Below are 17,546 nucleotides of genomic sequence, written 5' to 3'. Positions count from 1 at the left end.
AAAAACCCAGCTTCTCAAACTTAAGGTATACTGCAGAGCAGATTTGCGAGGAGTGTTCTGGAACTCTAGTCACTGCTGCTTAGCAGAGGATGGGCATATTCTAAACTTCAGCTACTGAATTCTAATTCTGGATACTTAACTTTTTGAAAAAATAGGATACTCCTAAACAGGTCTTGAAAATGAAATGAAGTCGCTCAGTCGTGTCCGACTCCTTGCGACCCCATGGACTGTAGCTTACCAGGCTCCTTGGCCCATGGGATTTTCCAGGCATGAATACTGGAGTGGGTTGCCATTGCCTTCTCCAGCGGATCTTCCCGACCCAGGGATCGAACCCTGGTCTCCTGCATTGTCGGTAGACGCTTTACTGTCTGAGCTACCAGGGATAGGGTAGGAGATTTTCCATTATACATATAATTTGAATAACAACTAGGATTGTGTTTATGACCACTCTTGTATTGTGGACCTGTAGTGATATGTGGTAGAACTCTGATGCTGTTTGTTGGTTGAATTAAAAAAAACATTCATTTCTCTTCTGTTTTTGGTAAGGGAAAAGCATCCATGCCCTTTTTGATGAAGTATAGCTGTCTTGTGGGTTCAGCTCACTGTCATTAGAGTACTCAGAGTTCAATTTGTTCCAATTTAAGTCACTTATATTCCTTGAATATGTATGTATGAGTAACTTTCCAAGGGGCAGGAGTACTCAGCCAAATACTGACTCTCAATAAGTGTCAATAAAACTGAACTTACTGGGAATAAAAGACTATTGCTTCATAAACTGTTATTAAGCTTCAATGGGATAAAGTATTTGAATAAAGTTTATGGTGCTCTGAAAGTGAAAGTGGCTCAGTCATGTCCAGCTCTTTGTTACCCCATGGACTATACAGTCCATGGAATTCTCCAGGCCAGAATACTGGAGTGTGTAGTCTTTCCTTTCTCCAGGGGATCTTCCCAACCCAGAGATCGAACCCAGGTCTCCCACATTGCAGGCAGATTCTTTACTGTCTGAGCCACCAAGGAAGCCCACAGCGCTTTGGAACATTGAATTAATGGGCAGCATGAATCTACAGTATGTGATTAAGTGAGCATTTTTATCAATGGATACAAAAAAGGCATCAAGTAAACCCAAGACCAAGCCTTATTAGGAATAATACCTTCAGAAATTGACCTGTGATTCATCAAACTCACATAACCCACTCTGGAATGTATGAAGTTGTTTTGTAATGCTTGTTTAACTATTTGTTTATTTAACTCTACCTTGAATACTTATTATTCAGTATGTTCCCTCCCATATTATTGGAAACCTCCTCCTTTCAACTTCTGCCAACTTGATAACTTTGAAGCAAATCTTGACCCAGTTCTTTTTAAATATTTAGCAGATGGACACCTCTCTGAAATCTTTATATATATTCCTTGGAATAGGAAGGCCTGAGCTTCTCAGAGGTCTTAGATAAGCTTGAATTGTAACTGTGTTTTCCATTGGGGAATTTTGAGGGTCTTTGGAAGCATTTCTGATTTTGTAACTGTCTACACACAAAAAAATTATATTCTTTGTGTTACAGAAACCTAATTTTTAAACTATATCTGTTGTTTTTTCATCAGTCATTTTAGTGCCTCATCTTGCTGCTCAAGCACTGGATTAGATGTAAGCAAGTAGTTTTCTATTCTCTGCTCTTTTCCTTATCACTTTTTTAAAAAATTTAAGATTTTCTTAATCACTTACCTAATTGTTTGTGTTAATTGTCTTTTCCATTCACTTGAAAAATAAATCCACTTACGTTCAGTGCACTAAACTGGTTTGTTAATTCCTGTTCTTTATGCCAGTGCACTTTTCCCACCATTTGAAGGTTTTACTTACCAAGGGTCACTCGTATTTATTTCCAATACAATTACTGTAATTTTATAATATGGTTAAATATAAAAACTGACGAAATAGCAGTATGAAAAGATCAGTTGATCACATTGAATGCTTTGGAAAAACTCAAAGTACAGTTGTTGTTAGCTGTGGGATAACAGCAGTAAAAGTTTGGGTGGCATTGTGTGTATGTGTGTATATATAAAGGGTTATCTTTTTCTGCATTCAGAGTTTTCTGTTTTAACTAAGCCAAAAGTAGAGATGTAGACAATGGCTTATGTGAGTAGGATGAGCCTGAACTCTTTTCTGTGGATTCTTTCCAAAGATCGGTGAATGAAGATGCATTCCTGTTTTATGTTAACCTAAGATGCTTAAATTATATATATAACTTTTAAGTGTTTCCCTGTGTAAATTTTTTCTTTTCCAGTAAAGTGATACCACCTGAGTTAGAAAAAAGTGATTTCACTGTATTAGATTATTTTTACTCTTTTATTATGAAAAGTGTCATCTATCTAGAAAAGTAGAGAGACTAGTATAATGAATAACTATTGCCTAGATATAACAATTATTACCACTTTTCATATTTGTTTCATCTGTTTTCTTGAAGTACTGTAAAGTAAATTGATTCTAAATGTTTATGTTTGAAATTTCAGAGAATAAGGACGTTTTCCCACATAGCCATGTGTCTTGCGTCTGTAATTTAACAGCTTGTTTATTCGAATGGTAAATACATGCACATGTACATAGTATAATTTTTAAAAGTATTCAGTGAAAATTAGTCTCAGTCTTTTTCCTGTTTCCCATTCTGAATGCCTTCCTATAGGCAGCCACAAAAACCAGTTTCTTGTATATCCTCCCCAAGATGTTCTGTACATTTACAAATGTATAAGTGTATATATATTTTTTCTTCTCACATAAATTGTAGCATACTGTGCAAATTGCTCTGTACCTTTTTTCATTAAATCTTTTCCATTTAATAGTATGTCTTTTCTTGGATTTTGTTTTACTTGGTGCATATAAGGCTTCCTGTACGTATGTGTGTGTGTGTATGTATACATACACGTATATACATATATACATGTATACACACATGTATCTGTGTACTATTCCATCGTTGGATATAGCAAAAGTTTGTCAGTGGACATTTAAATGTTTACTGTCTTTTGTTACTTCATATGGTATGAATATATCTGTACGTAAGTAATCATGTTTTTCAGTGATTATATAAATACCTGTAAATTAATTGTTGGATTAGATGTTTGGGCATTTGAAACTTTAAGAGGTAACTGCCATAATTGACTTTCACAGAGTTTAAACTGATTTCTACCTGTCCCTACAAATGTGGAGTATATGTTTTCATATACTTTAGCTAATACGATATTATCTGACATTTTGATGGTTGTTCATCTGTTAGGTAAAATTCTCACCAATATACCACCAACTCTGCACTGGGAATTTTTATCTATAATCTCATAAAGTGAAGTGAGAAGTGAAGTGAAAGTCACTCAGTTGTGTCCGACTCTTAATGACCCCATGGACTATACAGTCCATGGAATTCTCCAGGCCAAAATACTGGAGTGGGTAACCTTTCCCTTCTCCAGGGGCTTTTCCCAACCCAGGGATCGAACCCCAGTGTCCCACATTGCGGGCAGATTCTTTACCAGCTGAGCCACAAGGGAAGTCCAAGAATACTGGAGTGGGTAGCCTGTCCCTTCTCCAGGGGATCTTCCTGACCCAGGAATTGAACCCAGGTCTCCTGCATTGCAGGCTGATTCTTTACCAATGAAGCTATCTCTTACTGTGAGTGAAATTGACTGTCTTTCTGTATGTTACAGAGCTGTTTGAACTTCCTTTTCCTCCGAGCTCTTTGTCATTTTTTTTACCTTTTGTGTGTATGTGGGTAGAGGGTTTTGGTCTTTTTTAATAGTCCATTGTTTGTGATATGGGTTGCAATTTTTTTTTTTTTTTTTTTGTTGCTTTACTTTGATTATAGCTTTTATTTATTTGTTTTTGCACATGTATAAGTATTTCAGGTTTATATAGTCTGATTTTATCAAGCTTTTATGGTTTTCGGGTTTTATATTTAGAAAAGGCCTTCTCCGTTCTGAAATTATAAAAAGTATTTTTCATACTTTCTTCTGGTACTTTATGGTTTTTTAAAATATTGAAATCTTTGATTCATTAGGGATTTATTCTTGGTTACCGGTTGTTATTGCTCTTGTCTGTCTTTTCATTGAGAATTTCCACTGTAAAATAATAATTCCATCTTGGTTTAATAGCATATCTTAGTTTTGCCAGTAGAAATAAGTATTTTCCTGTGAGGCTTGGGGTCAAATTTTGAATGCAAACTGACTTGGTACTTTGAAATATAGATAATGACTACTTAAAATTTTTAGTATTACCACTTGGAGAACTATATCTTTACGTAGGAGAAAGTCTGCATAAATGTAAAAAATGAAGGTTCTCGAGTTAAACTAAACCTGCATTTTTAACAGCAGACCTCCACAGCTTACTGTATCTCTGACTTTTGGCAAGTTACTTAACCTTTCTGGGCCTGAATTACTTTGTTTGGACATATAGAAGTAACATCAGTACCTACTCATATGATTGTGATGATGATTAAATCAGAAAAAAATTGTAAAGTGCTTAGAATAGTACTTGTTGAGAAGCAGTGAAAAATGTTGCTGTATTTGCTCTAGAATTTTAACTTTGAATTTGTAACAATCACTATTCTTAAAATTCCACTTTACATTGATGAGTATTGGGGATTCCCTTCCCCAAATTCTTTTTATGAAACCCTAAAGAAAGCAAAATAACTCATCGTTATTTTTAATTATTATTTTTTACTGTTACTGCCTTTTTAAAAAACAATTTATTACTTAACAAGTTTCTAACTTTTTCATTTATTAAAAAAATAGTTTAAGAGAAACTATTGTATACATATTTTAAAGCATAGAAGGATTTTTTTTTTACCCACAAATATAATCAATTTGTTAGATTGCCATTACTCTATGCTCAGTTATTTATTTATTTATTTGTACAGTTCAGGTTTTTGTTTTCTTTACACCCATCATTATGCTCAGTTATTTTAAACTCAGTATGTATTCTAAAGAGCATTGATTACCTGTACCCTAATTATGTCCTTATGTCCTTTTAAGTTGCTATTAGGCTGTGATCCTTAGGCAGGCTATCAAAATAATAGGATAAATTTTTCAGAAAACCTTCACAGAAAATGCCACTAATCATTGACAATATTGCAACTTAAAACTTGGATAGGACTCCAAGTTTAACGTTAGTAGAATGTTTGCATATCCTACTTGTACCCCTTTAAATAAAGCACTTACAAAGTGATCTCATTCAACTTAAAACTGGAAAGGCTTGAAAGCAGGTGTATAGGGATAGAAGAAAGAGGAGAACCTCTGTTTCCTTTAGTCACTTTTGTATAGAATAGAGCCCCCCACTTAGAGAATTGCCTTATTTACAAAAACTTATAATTGTAGAGAGGCAATTTATAGAACAAATTCTTAAAGAATCATGGATCAGAGAAACTGGAATATGGTAACTGATTTTTAGAATTACATTATTTGGGGAATGGAAATGGCAACAAGGGTTGAATTTTGCTATCTTGAGTAATGAGCTTGCTGAGGGAAACGTTAGAGGTATGGATTAATTTGCTGTTTGGAAAAAGCCCTTTGAGAAAAATAGTTTTGCTGCATTCCATGGTGTTCGAGGGTTACATTTGAGCACTATGTGATTTCATTTTTGTGAACTTGTTCTAAGACTTGGCAGTACCCCAATTTGAAAAATATTAAAAGTGTAATTTAGAACAAAATTCATTTTTATAAAAAGATTATATAGTTATGTGGGTTTGGACATTTATCTACCATCGCAGCCACAATAAGACCCCTTCCATCACACTCAGAATTTCTCCCATGGCTCTTCATAGTCCACTCGTTCTCCTGTCTCCAGCCCTTGACAACCACTGATCTGATTTTTGTCCTTATACTATTTCTTTTTCCAGAATGTCATATAGCTCAGTACAGTATATAGCCTTTTGAGCCTGGCTTCTTTTACTCAGCATAATGCAAGTGAGATCTGTTTATGTTGCTGTGTGTATCAGTAGTCCCTTCCTTTTCCTGGATGAGTAGTTGGTATTCCACTGTGTGGATGTACGATAGTTTGTTATCCTTTCTCCAGCTGAGGCCATATAGTAGGTAGAAAAATGACTCTGTGGTCTCTAGAACCTGAGAATGTCTTACTTTTGTATACTGACAAAAGGGATTTTGCAGATTTGGTTAAGGTTAAGGACTTTTGAGGTGGGGAGATTATTCTGAATTATGCAGATTATCTCAGTTCTCTTCACATTGAATAATTTAAAGGGAAAGAAGAGTAGGTCAAAGAGATGTGCCATGAGAGGACCTTGACAGGGAGCTGGCAACCAGCAAGGCAGCAGGGACTTTGGTCCTAGCATATCAGGGAACTGACAGCCCAAATGAGCAGGGAATGAATTCTCCCCTAGAGCCTCCAGAAAGGAAGGCAGTTTGTAGGGACTTTGATTTTAGTGCAGTGAGACCCCGCCCAGACTTCTGACTTAGAGCTATGGTATACATTTATGTTATTTTCAACTATTGACCATATATATATGTGTTAGGTCTGTTTCTGGACTCTCTTCTGTTTTGTTAATCTAGGTGTTTATCCTTTCTCTAATACCATTACTGTCCTAGTCACTGTAGCCTTTTAGTCTTGAATGTGATAGTGTGCATCCTTAAACTTTGTTACTCTTTTTCAAAATTGTTTTGGATACTCTAGTTTCTGCCTGTGTCTCATTTTTAATAGTACAGAACTCATAAGTTGGTAGACTGGCTTCTTTCAGCCTCTATATTTTACTCCTAGGAGAGTGGAAAGAACCAAGGGTTATACCTATTGCTAGGCTAGTTTGCCTGATTGATAGTTGATTTTTGCCAGAACGGGAAGAATCCTGATCCGATTCTCTTTGTTTATCCTTCTGTTGAGGTCTCTTCCCAATATTTTTCTTTTGGACAGGAAATTGATTTTTTTTCTTTTAGAAATATAAACCTTAGTAATTCACACGTGTGGTTCTTTTTGGTTAAGTTGTGCAGATCTCCCCAGTGTATTACTCTGATTTAAAAGCAAACTCATTCGAGTTACAAGAAAGAATCCTGCCTAGAACTGTATTGGAGGTAAAAGAAAGAAAGGTGGACTGATGTTGGTTTGAGAACTTAAATCCCAAGTATAGACATAGGGCTCCCTTATAATTCAGAGCCAAGACTGTAAATTAAGCTGTTTTAAGGAGCACTGCAGATGGTAGAAGAGAAGTGGGAGAATTAAAACTTCCTTTCTTTTTTCTTTATGGAAAAGAGTACAAGAAGCATTGTGAGATTCTTAAACTCACACCAACCATGTGTTCCTTCCCTCCCTCCTTTACCTCTTCTCTCTCCAGTTGTTAGAAAATTCTGACATGGTTTTAAAGTGTTTGATAGAAATATTTAAATATCATTTAAATATACATTGGAATTCCTCTAGTTTTCCTACCTCTGATACTTATATCTTTTATCATCTGGGGGTGACATTTTTTATTTTCCTAAAGCTGGAAATAAGATGTATGAACACAAAATTTTCTTATACTTTAAGACATTTCCTATTTTGTTTCTATCTTGCCTTTTATATTCTTTAGTGAAAATCTTTAAATTGTATTACAGAACTCTGAATGTGTATGGGAGTTTTAGTTGTAAATCTGTGTCTGGAATTGTTTTCAGCTTCGGGTGATACTGATGTAAAAGCCTCTAGCTTTTCATTTTTCAGCCACAAGGCGGTGTGCTGCCTCTACTGTCTGCAGTTTTGTGTTTTTTTTTGGTGACTTTTCTTCAACAGCCAGATCAAATCCAACTCAAGAAAAAAAGAACATTATAAAAGTTCACTTCAGGCAGTAAAAGAAATTGTTTATGACAGCAGATAGTCTTTATAGAGGGTTCTAGTTTTATCTGGAGGTGATTCAAGGAGCTTTCACAGAGAAAATAAAAAATGAAATTAAAATAATTCATAAAATAGTTTCATTGCTTTATTAATTTTTACTTGGAAAAACTTAAGAGTTATTAAAATGTTTCAGGAATAAGAATAATATAAGAAGTATACATGTATGCTTTACCTAGATTTATCTGTTATTAATATTTTATCCCATTGCACATACTCTGTTTATATACTTGTGTATTTCCTTCTGAAACATTTAAAGCTGAGTAACATACATCATAACATTTTACCTCTAAGTACTACATTGCATTTTTTCCTAAGAATAGTGATATTCTTTTTCATATAACCACAATACATTGTTAACTTTAGTAAATTCAGCTTTAGTAAATTTAACATTGATAAAATAGTTTTGTCGAATCTGCCATCAGTATTTCCATTTGTCTCTTGACTCAATAATATGCTTTATAATGTTTTTCCACTTTAGTTGAGGAGCCTCACATCAGTTGTAACATTTAATTGTCACTACTCTTTAGCTTCCTTTAACCTGGAATGTTTCCACAGCCAACTTTGTATTTTATAACATTGACTTTAACTTCCCTCCCCACTTTTAATAGAATAGTACTCATTCCCACTTTGGCTTTGTCTGATGATTCCTCATGATACAGATTATATATTCTCAGCTGTAATTTTGACCGCTTCCAATTTGCCTTGATTCATGGACCTAACATTCCAGGTCCCTATGCAATATTGCTCACAGCATCGGACTTGCTTCTATCACCAGTCACATCCACAACTGGGTATAGTTTTTGCTTTGGCTCCATCCCTTCATTCTTTCTGGAGTTATTTCTCCAATGATCTCAAGTAGCACATCGGGCACCTACTGACCTGGGGAGTTCCTCTTTCAGTATCCTATCATTTTGCCTTTTCATACTGTTCATGGGGTTCTCAAGGCAAGAATACTGAAGTGGTTTGCCATTCCCTTCTCCAGTGGACCACATTCTGTCAGACCTCTCCACCATGACCCACCCATCTTGAGTGGCCCCATACGGCATGGCTTAGTTTCATTGAGTTAGACAAGGCTGTGGTCAGCGTGATCAGATTGGCTAGTTTTCTGTGAGTATGGTTTCAGTGTGTCTGCCCTCTGATGCCCTCTTGCAACACCTACCGTCTTACTTGGGTTTCTCTTACCTTGGACATGGGATATCTCTTCACGGCTGCTCCAGCAAAGCGCAGCCGCTGCTCCTATCCTTGGATGAGGGATATCTCCTCACTGGCTGCCCCTCCTGACCTTGAACGTGGAGTAGCTTCTCTTGGCCCTCCAGCGCCTGCGCAGCCGCCACTTCTTGGACTTGGGGTTGCTCCTCTCGGCCGCTACCCCTGACCTCAGGCGTGTGGTAGCTCCTCTCGGCCGCCGCCCCTGACCTTGGGCCTGGGGTAGCTCCTCTAGCTACATGAGTCATGTTCTGTCTATTAAGGTCTTGTGTTTACCTAAGATCCTTTTAATGGTGATGTTACTTTATGTTTTTGTTAAAGTCATTTTTAAAAAATTAGGTGTATGTGTTTGGAAGAGAAATAAATGCCATTCAAGTTTAAGAGCAAACAAACATTTTCTCTAAAGGAATATACTTAGAAATAAGGTTCCCAGTTCAGTTCAATCCAGTCGCTCAGTCATGTCCGACTCTTTGCGACCCCATGAATCACAGCAGGCCAGGCCTCCCTGTCCATCACCAACTCCCAGAGTTCACTCAAGCTCACATCCATCGAGTCAGTGATGCCATCCAGCCATCTCATCATCTGTCATCCCCTTTTCCTCCTGCCCCCAGTCCCTCCCAGCATCAGAGTCTTTTCCAATGAGTCAACTCTTCGCATGAGGTGGCCAAAGTACTGGAGTTCCAGCTTTAGCATCATTCCTTCCAAAGAAATCCTAGGGCTGATCTCCTTCAGAATAGACTGGTTGGATCTCCTTGCAGTCCAAGGGACTCTCAAGAGTCTTCTCCAACACCACAGTTCAAAAGCATCAGTTCTTCGGTGCTCAGCTTTCTTCACCAGTAGATGAAATTTAATTTGACATAAGACTTAAGGTGGCATATTTTAACTTTATTTTTGCAAAGCTTTTAATGTAGTGTATTGGCATTTAATCTGTCGCTAAACTGCCAGGGAGTCTTGTTGATCTCTTTGGGATCTGCTAGTCATTCTGGTGAAAGAATAAAATTGACATTAGACTAAAAGAAATAAAAAAAAATTGAGATATCTCAATATTAAATCTCTAACATGTCACAATTAACACCAAATTAAAATATTTTTATAATCTCTATTTGAGTTTGTACTTGTATTAGTAAAATTTCAATACAAAACAAACTTAAAAGAGCCAAATGTGTTGGCTGGAAAGAAAATTGTAAACTTCTCAAATAATTTCATCTTTATCCTTCAGTTATTTGAGGAATTTATTATTAAGTGAATATAAAGTTTTGTGAATAGGTAACTTTCCTAGATATTTTTAGTTTGTTAGTCTTAGAGTGTGTATAAAAATTCTCAGAAGGTGATAGACACATATTTTAAAGAAAATAGTCATTTTGAGTATTCATAATAGTTAATTTCTTGACTTTCTGAAAAGTATTTGTAACATCAGTATAAAGATGGCACAGTGCTTTCTAAGAGAAAGAAATAGTTGAGCTCTTTTGCAGAACATAGTGGATCAAGAACTTTTAGTGGCATCTTAAACGTAATCTATTTACTTTGATTATATATGTATATTACAAATAAAATATGTATTTCCCACATCTGTAAACATCAAAACATTTGAGGTATGAAATTAGATGACTCTAAAATGATTTGAATGCCAAAGTGCCCATTAAATTTAACAGTTGAACTTGCAAAATTACTGGATTCTTCTGTGAGTTAGGATTTCTCCCATTAGCTACCCTGCAGAGTATTGGAAAGGAGAAAACCTTGGTATTCTTTCCAGGTTTGCTCTTTGATTTTACAAAGAAGTGTACTACTTAAATTCTAGTAGTTTGTAGCCGCTACTTCTGACACTTGTATACATGTTTCTGTCTCCAGAGTGTACTGAATGGTACCCTGGGGACTGAGAAGGATTCATTGTGTCTTTTCAAGTGTATAACTTAATTCTAGGACCTTGAATATTGTTTAAAAACTTGTTCTTGTTTACTTTCATTCCTCAGACAAGACAGCTGTGTAGATTCTACTTCATCTCTGAGAGAGAACAAGCAACCTGAAGGTTTGGAATTAAAACAAGGTATGGATCACATACTTGACTTTTTCTGAAACATTTGCCTGAAAATTATAAGCATTTTACCAATAATAAATTTTCATAGTCTTCGAGTTTTCCCTCGTTTTATAAATAGGGAAAGAAAATAATTTATTTGGTCTGAGGTCAAGAGTCAGGAATACATCCTTTATTTCATGACTCCTTCAGGTATTGGAGTAGTTCTGCCTTAGTAATATATGGTTACAAACGCCACCACCAAGGTATCATTTTGAAAAGTTTTAATTCAATCATCTATTATATACTCTTAGCTGCAGGATACTGTAGATATATTGACTGGATAACTGTGGGTTTTATGTGGAGGAAAACAATTTTATAGGATTATTTTCCCTCTCTCTTTTTTTGCTTGATGTTTTGTTGTTGTTTACTTTCTTCCTTATGTATTGTTTTCTACAAATCAGTAACTTTTGTAACCCAAGTAAAATGGTATTTGTTATTATTTATTCAACAAATAAATAACTCAGTAGGTAGCTCAGTAGGGCTAATCTGTTAGATGTCTTTTTGTTTGTTTGCTTTTTCCTCATGCCTGGTAGAGAAAATTGAATGTAAAAATAAGTTTTTATTAGTTCCTCAAAGACTGCCTCATATATTTTTCCATTTTCCTGATAAAATTACTTCAGAGCCATGAGAGTCTGTTGCGGCCAAAAGGGTTATCTTGTTTATTTCATAGGCAGCTAATCTTTGATGGCTTAGAATAGTTTCTCTAAAACTTTGAGTCATTAGAACTTCCTTGGTAGAGAGAGATGCAGGTCATCAGTTTATTCAGGCAGAATTTCTTCTTTTAAGCTATGGCCTGTATTACCAACACTTAATTAAGAAAGGGGAAAACAAGTTGGTTAATTATGTGATTCTTGCAGTTTGTATGTAGAGAGAACAAAATCTAAGTTTTCTATAATTCTAACTTATGTTCTCTGGCATTTATATATATTTCTGATGATTTTGAGAATTCCAGTGCTTTTCAGAAGTCCTGTTGTGTTAACTTCTTCAATAGCCAGACAAAATTATATCTTTGTATTCTTATTTCTTCTCAGTATATTCTTGCTTCTTTTTAGCATTCCCACAGGCATTAACTCAGATTCATAGTTTTATATTTGTCATGTATAAATACATGCTAAGCACACATTATTTTCATATAATGTAGTCATAATCATTTAACTCTTGTACCTTGTGTGTTTTGACAACACTGCTGTTGTTTCTACCTTTGTTTCTGTTTTTGCATTTAATCAGCAGGTTGTGTACAGACTGTTACTAGATTATCTGTGTAGAGAAGAATGCCATATAAGGGATGGAAAAGTTCAGAATGGGCAGGTTGATTCTCGTTCCCAGGGAAAAAGGAATGGAGACCCCATTGTACAAATTAGCTAGTGCTGTGCTCTAAGGGTTTTTCTGCTCCCTTGTTCCAGCACCTGGAGCTCTCTTCAGAATTTCCTTCCTGGTGCTAACAGCCTATTTTGCTGTGACTCTTTTTTTTTTTTAATGGTAACTTCAGTCATTTGAAAATTAGCGATGGAGGCAAAGAAGGAGAGAAAAATAACTCAGTAGCCGGATACCACAAAGCCCAGTTTTTAATGCTCAGGAGCCTTGATAGACACTCGTAGGTTCTCACTTCAGCATCAGAAACGTCAGGAACACAGTCATCGGTAAGTGACAGCCGGCAGGAGTGAGGAGACAGGAGATCCAAGCACAGCAGTACCATGTGCAGTACTGTTCGTGTGCATCCTGTGACTGAATGTAGAGGAAATGGTTACTTCTCAGCTCCTTTTGGAAAACAGGAAAGTAAGTCGTTTAGACAAATGCCTATGAAAAGGTTAAAATTTTAAATTTTGTTGCATAATGTTGTATATTAGAAATTATTTAGAAGATTCAATTATGTGTAACACCTTACAGACGAATGTTAGTAAAACTGAAATCCGAACCAGAGGGTAAGTAGCTTGCAGGGAGTTACCCAAGAAGTTGAGGTACCCTAGGAAACAGAAATGCTGGTAGGCTCAGTAAAGATTGCCTTTTTTCTAAATGGACTAATACTGTCTATTTTTAATATGCAGATTTTAAAAATTGATTTATTGTTATCTCTTTCTATTTTTGCTCACAGTTGGTTAATAAAAACAGAACATAATTCTCCTTGTGAATGCATTGTCATTTTATTTAATGGCTTGACCATTTAAGAAAATTCACTGAAGCTTACTTAGTATTAAAGTAACTGTTCAGTAGACCAAAATATAAAGCAGCGTTGAATTTTCTCTTTGCTCTTTCAGGATAAAATAAATCTTATTATTATGCTCTATTAATAGTATATGATATTGGCAAGTTATTTAAATTATCTTTTCAGTTTTTTCAGCTTCTGAAATAGTCAATATTGAGAAACAGTAACTATGAATTAGGTAAATTGAAATTGGCATTTCTTTGTCTAGTACTGGTATTATTTATCTTGTTGATAGGAAATTCATTTATGAAACTGGCTGTGCTGAAGATGAGTATCAGACTCTACACTAACTTCAGCCCTCACTGAGAAAACATTTAAATGTAAATATAATCCAGTTGATTGATACTGTAGTAAAATAGCATTAGGATTAGTGTTGTAAATCATTTTTAGCAAAAGGGTAGAAGAATGGTTTATATAAATTTTCTAAATTGGTCATTTGTGCTACAGTTAAAAAAATGCAACTGCTATTTGTCAAAAGATATTTATTTTTCAGTTTATGTGCTTTACAGTTTCTTTTTTTGCCTTTTTAAAATTGGGGGATAATTGCTTTACAGTGTTGTGTTGGTTTCTGCCATATAACAGCATGAATCAGGCACAAGTATACATATATCCCCTCGCTCTTGACTCCTGAGCCTCCGACCCACACCCTGCTCCCCTCTCCCCCCGCCGCCGCCCCACCCCAGGTTGTCACAGAGCACTAGGTTGAGCTCCCCACTAGCTGTGTGTTTTACATATGGCAATGTGTATGGTTCAGTGCTGCTCTCTCTAATCACCCCAACTTCACCTTTTCCTGCTGTGTCCACGAGTCTGTTCTCTGTTTCTGTGTCAAAGTTATTTAATACATTGAAAATATTTTTAAAATATAAAACAAATCCTTGCTAATATTAATGAACTCTCATATATTTATCTATAAATAAATAAATTTTAAGATATTCAGTAATATTAAAGCAATTTAAATTGTTGCTTTAAAGTTTATAACTGGAGTATGTGTAATTTTGCAAATTATTCTCCTTTGTAACTTCAAGAATTAAGCTCTTATGTTTGTGTTCCTTCTTGGGAGTTGTTTATAAGAATTTTTTTTTAACTCTACATGATTAAATAGCTAAGTTAAAATTGTATATTTAGGATGAAGAGAAGAATTGAGATTTATAGTAGTTCCTTTAAAATATTGGAAAGGCTGCTATGTAGAAGACTGATTAGGTTTGTTCTAATAGAGAATAAAAGTAGGGCTAGTAGATAAGGTTGTTATTAGATATGGTTGGTTCAATTTGTTTATTTCAAATAGTCAGATGTATCAGAAAATGCATTCTGCTTTCTGATACATCCATATTGCTGAAGGTGTTTTCACACAAGTTACACAAATGGCCACTTGGTGGTGCTGCTGTAGAGAAGATTCAAGTAGTGTTTAAACATTTGGATGTTTGACCTTAATCTTGAAGTTCCTTTCCATCAGATTTTCTAAAGACCAGTGCCTAGTGCAGTGTTGGCACTTGTGAAGAGTGTTAATAACTGTTTTATTAAATTGTTTAATATAAGAATAATGAGATATACAATCGTCTCTCTCTCTCCATTACAATTAGCCCATACTCTTCCTGTACCTTTTGAAGGCCCACTGTTGAATTTAAATATGAGACTTTTCTGTATTTCTTTTCTTTTTTTTAAAGTAAACTGAGAAGGTTTTGGGATGTGTCATGCTCTGTGTATGTTTTACTGAGAATGAAATTATTACTCTTATTAATGAAATTATTACTCTTATCTATTAGAGAAAGACATGCAAACACACAAAAAAATGCACACAGACTTTTATTATGATTAGACGCAAGTCTTGTCCCTTTTTTTTTTAATTAATGTAGTTGCCTCACGCAATTATTTTGGCCTTCTAATTCAGGAGTTAGTGAATGATAGCTTTAAGAATTTACCTTGTTGAGAGCTTCAGGAATTTGAAAAGTAGAATTTAATAGGGAAAAATTGTTCGCAGTGGTTAACCCATGTGATGAAATTTAGATACTTTCAGCCTTTCAGACTGCTGGTCAACAAAGTATAATTATACACACTGCCTGAGAATATAAAATGAAAATACTCGAAATTTTAAAGTGAATAAATACATGAAAACTATTATGTAGTTTTTATGTATTTTTATGAATATATTTACATTTCTTCCTTTAAAATTTTTCAGTTAAATATAGTAATTAATAGTAGTTCATGTTAATTATGTATTAATTTATAAGTAAAAATAAATTTTGTGTGTCTGTAGTGGGACAGGTACTTAAAAATGTTTTCACTGATAGGTTTATGTAAACAATGAAGTTGAGAGATAACTCTTTCAGACTGTTATTAAGGATTGATGGTGACCATAAGTGTTCATTTATTACTTCTAAAAAATTAAATGTGATATGAGATTTTTCCATTGTTTAGCAAAGATACTAAACAAAAAAACTGTATGAGACTATTTGAATCCTTAAGGTGAGAGTAAATAGAAAAACTCAGCTAATTTTTGTTCTTACTGCTTTTGTTGTTATTGTTGTTCTGAGGTAATACTGCTCTAGTGTAAGCGAAGGTAGTTACGGAGGGGAACTAGAATAAAAAAGAATGAAGAAATGAATTTGCACTTAACAAAGGGGTTGATTTTAGCTGAAAAGAACTTCACAACCATGGAGGAATAAGTACAAGTTACAAAAAACTGAAAAGACAATGAGAAAAGTGTCATCAGACTTCTATTGCTTAGTAAAGGAAGAGAGAATGGAGATCATCAGTCAGTAGCATTTATAGGCCAGAAGTTTTATGTGAAGAGATCCCTGGTTTGGCAAATGAACTCTGCACACCCTCTTCATTTGAAGACCACAGTTGCAGGCAGGCCTGTTAGAGAGCTGAGGGGAGACTGAAAAGAAAGTGTTCCAAGCCTGTTGGGGAGTTGAAAGCAGAAAGCATGTGTACACTTGGACTGCTGGTTTGTTTTCAAAGTTGGAGTCTAATTCCTTTCCTCCTAGTCCTTGATTATCCCCTTGACTGGCTCTAACAAATACGTATTCACAGAGTGTGGCTTCTCAACACGAGTTAACTTCTTTAAAGATTTAAAACAAAATTGTTCTGGGGAAATGATATCCAATTCAGTGATTGGTGAAGTAAGAAGAGATTGTGGTATAACCATCAGTGTGGCTTAAGAATTTACATCTCTTTTCTCGTTCCTTTGAGCTTTTTCACAAGTTATTACCAGCAGTGACACCAAACATGATCCTCCCTGCTTTTTAATTTGTCTCTTTCTGTGAGTAGTAGTTAAATGAAAGGGTGAAAATTACATTTTATATGGCAAATTAGCCCATACTCTTCCTGTACCTTGTGAAGGCCCCCGTTGAATTTAAATATGAGACTTTTCTGTATTTCTTTTCTTTTTTTTAAAGTAAACTGAGAAGGTTTGGGGATGTGTCATGCTCTGTGTGTGTTTTACTGAGAATGAAATTATGAAGACTTGGATTCAGTATTTTGAGAGAAATGTTTGTTTTCATGTTTCTTTAAATTGTAAAGCATTATATCTCATTTTAAGCATTATATCTTGTGATGCGTTTGATAGTATCCCAGACACACTGTGAGGAAGTATGTCTCTCCAGCTGCTTTGGAGTTCACATCCGCCAAACCTCCTCAGATGTTTGAATCCCCTTTGGATCCTCTGTGCTTTTCAATCATTATGTTCTCATCCAGTTCATTGGAAAAAGTAACTCCTTATATAAAAGCTGTCCTCCCAAAGGGAAGATAGTAAATACTAGGCTTGTCAGCAGGTCCTGAACTTTTTATGTACCTAGCATCCATAGCCTGTGATGTAATTGGCGGTTTTGGTTGCTGTGTCATATAGTTGATACATAATATGCTTGTAGTTAACAAACTTTGTTTTTGAAAGGTAATACTTAAAAATTTTTTTGAATATCTTTAGATTTATAAAAAAAATCGAGTGGGAACTACAGAGCTCCTGTATACCCACTTACCAGTTCTTCCAGTTTCCCATATTATCTTGCATTAGTGTGGTAAATTTGTTACACTTGATGCACAATATTAATACATTATCACTAACTAAAGTCCATAGTTTACATTAGGGTTCATTCTTTGTGCTGTACCTGTCGTGAGTTTTGGTAACTTACAATAAGGTATCCACCATGATAGTATCATACAGTATAGTTTTACCTGTTCATTCCTTTTTTCTCTCTCCCCCTAGACTCCTGGCAACC

General features: G+C 35.1%; 1 protein-coding gene across 2 annotated transcripts in view; it reads left to right on the top strand.

Annotated features, from left to right (window-relative positions):
- The window catches only part of CAAP1 (caspase activity and apoptosis inhibitor 1), a 72,804-nt gene that overhangs the window by 15,914 nt on the left and 39,344 nt on the right, over positions 1–17,546 (top strand). For both annotated transcript variants that reach the window (XM_070375967.1, XM_005904806.3), the window contains exon 5: positions 11,023–11,096. In XM_070375967.1, coding sequence (XP_070232068.1) covers positions 11,023–11,096 — 74 coding nt within the window. The remainder of the gene's footprint in view (positions 1–11,022; positions 11,097–17,546) is intronic.

The sequence above is a fragment of the Bos mutus genome, chromosome 8 (assembly GCF_027580195.1).
Source record: "Bos mutus isolate GX-2022 chromosome 8, NWIPB_WYAK_1.1, whole genome shotgun sequence".
NCBI classification, from domain to species: Eukaryota; Metazoa; Chordata; class Mammalia; order Artiodactyla; family Bovidae; genus Bos; species Bos mutus.
This window is presented reverse-complemented; position numbering and strand designations above follow the sequence as displayed.